Here is a 7,228-nt window from a genome sequence, read left to right as displayed (position 1 = left end):
TTACTAGAATGGTTCCTGGGATGGAGGGGTTGTCATACGAGGAGAGGCTAAAATCTCTCAAATTGTTTTCTCTTGAAAAAAAAGAAGAATTAGGATGATTTGATTGAGGTTTTTAAGATTGTAAAGGGAAAATTGATAGTGTTGATGCATCATCTTTTTTCATACTTAACAGTGAGAATATTGGTACTAGGGGACAAAATACAAATTTTGGTAAATTAGGAGTCATCTTCAGCCAAGACAGTTTTATTTTTCTAACAGGGTGGTTGGCCTTTGGAATGGGTTGCCTTCAGATGATGTAGAGGCAGTAAATTTAAGTGAGTTTAAGAAAAAGCTTCATTAGTATCTGAATGAAAAGGCTGGGTTTAAAATGTTTGTATTTTTTTTTTAATCATTTTAATTTAGTTTTGAGGAAGGAACAGCCGAGATGGACCAATAGGTCCCATGTTGTCCCAAAATATTATGTTATGTAAAAATTCTGATTTTTTCTTAATCACTCATTTCAGTATTTACTAAATGATTTTCTTATGATAAGGAAAACAGTGAGATGCATAAATATTTTTGGTTAGCTAAGTAATAAGTGCACTTAACTGTACATGTAAATGAAAATTCTCATTTTGTAACTATTAATTGCTATACCCTATGATATTAAGGAACTGTGTGGTGAGGCACTAAGAAGATTTGTTAGAAGATATGATTTTGATGGAAATTAGAAACAGAATTGGTGTCAGATTTTTATAATTATAACTGAGCAAGTAATATATCACATTAGAAGAAATATACTTCATTTTTTAAATAATTTTTCATTAACAGTAATTTCTTTTTCTCATTTCTAGATAAAATGCTTAACACTCTTTGTTACTCATTACCTTCTGCTGACAGAGCTGCAGGATCATTATCCAAGAAATGTTACTAACCATCAGATGGTGTATATGATTGGAGATGAAGGTAAATTATCTGATATCATTAATCAACTCTTAATGTTGTTACTAAAGGCTTAATGAACAATTTAAAGTGTAAACACCTTGCAATTAGTTAGACCATAAGGATTAATCTGTTCAAATTAGTTTTTATGTTTGGTAAGAAGTTCAACCTTCTATAATCAAATTAGTTATGCTAACCAAAGACACAGTGGTTCAGCTAAACCTGAGATAAGAAGTGTTGTTCTCATGCAGAGAGTCTTATGAAGAAAATTGATGTGATGATTTAAAAATTTTGAATAGGAAAATTTCTTTTTCTGTGACTCAGAAATTTTAACTTCGTAAGTGGACATACGTTTCATTTGAAAGTGTTTTTGCTTAAGAAGCTTATGCACAAAATTGTTTTCATGTTTAGATAATACCAATATCCACTCTAAAGATGTATCAAAAGTTTCACACTCGTGTTTGACCTTCCTGTACAAACTTGGTGATGGAGCTGCTGAAAGAAGCTTTGGCTTAAATGTTGCTCGTATGGCCGGAATTCCTGAATCTATTATTAATTTAGCATATTACAAATCACAGCAGGTGGAGCAGGAAGTTAAGAAACGAAGGTGAGACTTTTATTATGGACTCTTCACGTAAGTAGTGACTTTTTGTGTCATAAATAATACCTCTCCTACTGATTCTTAACTGTTGTTCAAGTCATCATACTAATACTTTACACCAATGTTACAGTTTTATAGTTACAATGATACCTGTCCTACTAATTCTTAACTGTTGTTCAAGTCATCATACTAATAATTTACACCAATGTTACAGTTTTATAGTTACAATAATACTGATCCTACTAATTCTTAACTGTTGTTCTAGTCATCATACTAATACTCTCTCTTTCCTTTGAATATTAAAAAGTATTTTAGATTATATTAATACTGCAATTGCAGAGTTCACTACTTTATCATTGTGGTACAAAATTATAGTTCACCATTAGTATGTGATTTAGCTGAACCCATGTGTAATTTTTTTTAACAAGAAGTTTAACAGAATTTCTCCAGTAGAGCGAACATACTGTCATGTACATGTTTTTTTTTCAGCACTCTCAGGCGAGAGTTCTTAACCTTGTGGAACAAGATTACTTGAAGTGGAAGGTGTGTGTAAAACTAAAACCCATTTATGTAATGTGTTAGCAACAGACAAGTTTGATAAATTACCATTAAACTTCACAGAAATATGTATAAAGGATTCGTAACAAACAAATTTAGACATAAAAGTTAATTCTAATTTTTGTAGTATTTTTATTGTGCAGAAAACATGAAAATCTTGCATTGTAAGTATATACCATTTAAGAGATACCACAGTTTGCTTGATAGGTAGATAAATAATGAGGACTTTGATATCAATATAATTATTTCTAAAGCACCAAAAAACTGATATACAACTCTATTTATATTTTAACTTTTTTTTTATGGAAGTAAAACAGATAGTTCTAGAAATAAAGAAATGTATTTAATTTTCACTTGAAAAACCTCATTGGAATAATAAAGTATTTCTGTAAATAACTGGTAACATTTTATGTTTTGTACAAGTATGCATTCTGTGCTTTTGTGCATAAAGATAGATAAATAACAAAAACCTTTTATTCTCCATATATGTTTTTGAACTTCTTTGGTGAGATTTTGCTGTGCCATGCTCGTAAATTGAACAAATTCCAATACATATCTTACCTCCCCTCACATAATAGCTTTTTTTCATTCAGTGCTGCCATCTATTTGTGCAATTGTTTTTTCTTGCCACTAACCTTGAAACTGCCACCTACCCCACGTTTCTACGTGGCTCAACTGTGTTGTAGCATGCAAATAAGCATATGACAACCCTCCTGTTGCAGCTGGCTTCCTCTATCCTGTAGAACCCAATCTTCACATCTCAATTTGGCACAGTATTGTTAAGACATGGTAATTTTCGCTTGTGTTTTTTTCTTTAATTTATGTTTATTGTTTTTTTCTGTTAATCAACTTTGTTCTTTGTTTTTCATGCAGCTTATTAAACAACAGTTGTTTTTCCCTACATTTTATACAGTAATAACCTCACTGTAGTTTATTAATTTCAAATTTCATTCAAGTTGAACATGAATTCTGAATTTTAATTCACTACCACTATTTCAGTAGTGTCGAATATTACAACATTTTAACTTACAGTGCCTCAGTCTACAGGCTTTACACTTTTGGCTATGGAGGTCATGGTTTTTCAATGGGAGTTGGGGTTCATCATATGGCCAGTTGTTTCTTCCAAGCTCAGTCCTAAAATTTATTTGTCTGGTGGATCTGGACAAGATTAAGATGATTTGGTAATTTACTATTTTTCCATCTCCTTCCTTGACCATGCAATCCTGATTTTCTGCCTATGGATGCCTCAAGGCCATCATTAGTGTTCTTGGACATGGGGACACAGGTATGCTTCCTTTTATTGGTTCCCTCCTCATTTAGGCCCCTTCCTTGGTATACCTAGCTTTCCTTTCTTCTCCTGATATTGGGTCCATGCTCACCAAATTTTCTTCCACACTTGCGTTCTGGAGGGGGACACGCGTCTCGACTCCCTTGGACTCAGAATAATTTTTTTCTGAGCTTCATGACATGTTTTTCTGTATTTAGGCTCCCAAAATTAGTGTTATGTATACTAGAATAAGGTTTGCCCTAATACTTTTTGGATATGGATAGTCTTATGTGTGATCTCAGATGTTATATTGCCTGCACAGCTTCATTTCATGTTTCCTGTTCCCATTTATTTATCCACTGGAATCCTTCTTCTCTAAGTGATGTTTCACTCATCCCCTCACACGTTGGACTTGCATATATTCATCATTATCTCCCAACTCCCTACAGTTTGTTTTTAAAGGTGTCATAACATCAGATTAGACATCTTCCTTTGTCCCTGGCTGCCCATCTATGTCGTAATTTGGGGGAAAATAATCCAGGCTGGAAGGTGGACCACACCAACAATGTTCACCTTGCATTAGCCCTGTCAAATGGCCATTTCATCTTCCTCCAAATATTGCATTATGCCAGAAACAATACTACACACATCTGTTCAACTGTGAGTTGGTGTGTTTACTAATTTCTTTCTTTTTATTCTTACAGGGTAACACTCCTCTTCTATATTGGTGGTGAATGATGCCTGTCCATAATTAAAGAACATAATATTGTGTGCAGCAATTAGTGAAAATATCTTTTCTATTTTCAAAGAACTACCTTTTCCACAATGGTTCACTACAAATCGTCATCACAAAGCAAGAAAAACCTTGTTCCATGAAGATAAAGAAAGATCAACCAATGATAATGCAAAACCACTTTATATTGGCTACAACACTAACATTAATAAAATATCAAGGAAGAATAACTTTAGAATCATATACAAATATCTGAACACCATTAAAAATAACTTAACTTCAAACAGAAAACACCTGAAGATAAAAAACTAGACATTTATATTATACCATGTCAATCCTGTGAAACCAGAAGAAGTGTTTGTACTAGAGTTTCTGAACATAAAAAAGACATAAAATATGGAAACCAAACAGTACCATTTTTCTTCATATTAGAGATGATGTCCATCAAATTGATCAGAAATCAACAAGAATTTTGTACAAAATGGATAACTACGTAAAAAGAAGAATCGTCGAAAGATGCTTAATCAAAAGCCTGCCTAATTTCAACACCTCCCAAGTTCACTTTAAACTTAACAACTTCCTGACCTCCAGTGTTCTCTTGGGAATTCCAAGATCAGGAGTCACATTAACATTTGTTGACCAGTTTTTTCATGTCTGAAGACAACATGAAACTGAAGAGGATGTGTCGAAACTAATTTCTCTGATATCAGAATTCTGACAGTTTGTTCTGTTTACTGTATTTTTTCACTACTTGATGCCTGTCCAGGTATAATAATTTTTAAATCCACACTGAATGGCCAGTAAGGTTAATAACACCCACCTTTGAGATGGGTTCCTCCTCACAGCGTTTTTGCATCATAAATATGTCCAACCTGAACTGTACACTCATGGACTAGCATGAGAAAAGCAGAAGGAGATTGCTGCCCATCTCTGTTGCTCCTTCAATTGCATTTACCAGGAATGGTCTGCTTTTAAAAATATGGTTACACAGTTGCCCATTGCATTTTCTCTGGTGCTGCATTTCTCCAGACTTTCCAACGCACTATTTTCCCCCCTTCTTCCAGTGGAGTTTGGGAATCCTTACCACTTACCAGCTCCTATCTGCTGGGGTGGTGGACAATGAAGGCTTCCTCCTGAGTGTGATGAATCACACTCAGTTGAGAGTTGAGCAGTAGTGTTCTGCCAGTGTAGATGGTGTGACTATCCTCCTACCATAGACTAGATGCCATATTGTTTTGAGCTGGATTTTTCCATCAAATGCAGTTACCCTTTCCAGCTGGGAACTCTCCTTCCTACCACCACCTGGGTGTCAGTTCCCAGGCAACTGGTATTGGTTGGAGCTGGACCAGCCAACATAAGTCTTCACATCTGAGTGAACTGAGACCCTCCTCCTACCATAGACTATACCATACATTCCCAATGCTGCATGATCTTGGACTGGAGTTGACCCTCCACCTTCCTACTATCATCCGAATGTCGGTTCCCAGGGGCACAAGTCTTGGTTGTGTTGGTTATGCTTGAACAGAAGTTATCTTTCATTTCTGGTTCCTGAGTATGAGGTGAAGATGGAAGAAGACCCTCCTCCTTCCATGGTTCCGGATGATCCAATCCTGGTCCAACTTGTTTTGGACTGGAATTGACCTCCTTATTTGGGTCAGACATGCTTTAGCTACTCTACATCATGGGCATGTCCAGCTACTGTTGGTTGAGGACCCTCCTCCTACTGTGGACCTGGTGACCTATTTCCAGATACACTGTTTTTGGACTGAAGTTGACCTCCCATTTACAGTCCAATTAAAAATGGAATATGGTCTGATGTGCCCTATCCAGTCTATACCCTGGGCACTTATGGCTAATATTTGTAGGTGCCTGTTTTCCAGCCATTTAGCAACACATTCATTCATCGAGAATGAAGAGCATACCAGGTTCAGATGTGGTGTCTTCCTTTAACAAGAGAAGTAACACTCAATGGGTGTTCTTTGGATGCTTTCTGAAGGATGCTTGTCTAGGTAAATTTTGCACCAGTCTCTCCACCACATCAGTGTTGTATTCTAGCTATTATGTGAGTGGAAGTAAGATGTATCGGAATTTAACATTTTGCAACACTGACAATATATTTCTGATAGATATCTCCGCTCACACTTCCCATCCTTCATCACCACTCCTTGTTTTTTTTATTGCCTAATCTTACAGCGTAGAGGGAGTCAGCTGCAACAGGAGAGTGTGTTGCACTCCTGTTGGTGGAGGGTTGTTGCATGCTACAATGCAGCTGAGTCATGTAGAAGTGTGGGGTAGGTGGGAGTTTCAAGGCTAGAGGCAAGCAAAACAAACTGCACATATAGAGGGGTAGCACTGAACGAGAAATGTTGTTATGTGAACGTAGGTAAGTATCTGTCGGAAATATATTTTTAGTGTAGGAAAATATTAACACCACACAACTTAACAGGTTTTATAGTAGATAGCATGAAGTCACTTAAACTTAAACCAGCCAGTGTAATTTACTAAAATGACTAAAATATTTTAGTGACATCTACCACTTTTATTGTTTTGTATGCAACAGAAAAAGAAATAATTGTGAGTGCATGGAAGAACCTTTAGGTGGGTCATAATGAGAGCTACTATGTTACATTTGAAAGGTTGCTAATTTACAGCAAGGAAGAATATCTTTGTTCAGGTATATTCTGACAAATTTATCTAAATTGTCATGTAGGTGTTGTTTGTACAGGGATGTACACAAATTAGTTATAAACTTGACTCTGTGTCTGATGTGGTTTCAATAAGTCAGTATAAGTTGGGGCTTCTTTCAATAGTGTTTATTTATTTGGAATGAACTAATGATGGATACAAAGGATTGTAGGATCATGCACTATAACCGTCTCTCTGACATGAAAATGGTCATGACATGAAATCTCCCTCTCTTACCCCAACTGTTGCTTTAATCCTATTTTCATCAGGAGTAGATGTGATAATTTTGTTTTCCACTCTAACAGCTAGTAGATATCATATAATGAACCAGGAGCTGACTAGTCTGTGTGTAAATAAAGATAAAGTATATTCGTTCACATATAATGAACCAGGAGCTGACTAGTCTGTGTGTAAATAAAGATAAAGTATATTCGTTCACATATAATGAACCAGGAGCTAAATA

The 7,228-nt window shown here is 35.6% G+C and overlaps 1 protein-coding gene across 1 annotated transcript in view; it reads left to right on the top strand.

Annotated features, from left to right (window-relative positions):
• The window catches only part of LOC106469829 (DNA mismatch repair protein Msh3-like), a 69,145-nt gene extending 65,101 nt beyond the window's left edge, over positions 1-4,044 (top strand). The window contains exons 17-19 of the mRNA XM_022398390.1: positions 834-945; positions 1,333-1,528; positions 2,012-4,044. Of these exons, the coding sequence (XP_022254098.1) occupies positions 834-945; positions 1,333-1,528; positions 2,012-2,057 (354 nt within the window). The 3' untranslated portion in view covers positions 2,058-4,044. The remainder of the gene's footprint in view (positions 1-833; positions 946-1,332; positions 1,529-2,011) is intronic.
• The last annotated feature ends 3,184 nt before the right edge of the window (positions 4,045-7,228 follow it).

This window comes from Limulus polyphemus, unplaced genomic scaffold (assembly GCF_000517525.1).
Source record: "Limulus polyphemus unplaced genomic scaffold, Limulus_polyphemus-2.1.2 Scaffold3674, whole genome shotgun sequence".
In the NCBI taxonomy this organism is placed as follows: domain Eukaryota; kingdom Metazoa; phylum Arthropoda; class Merostomata; order Xiphosura; family Limulidae; genus Limulus; species Limulus polyphemus.
The sequence above is the reverse complement of the archived record's forward strand: the minus strand, read 5'-3'. Positions and strand labels throughout refer to the sequence as shown.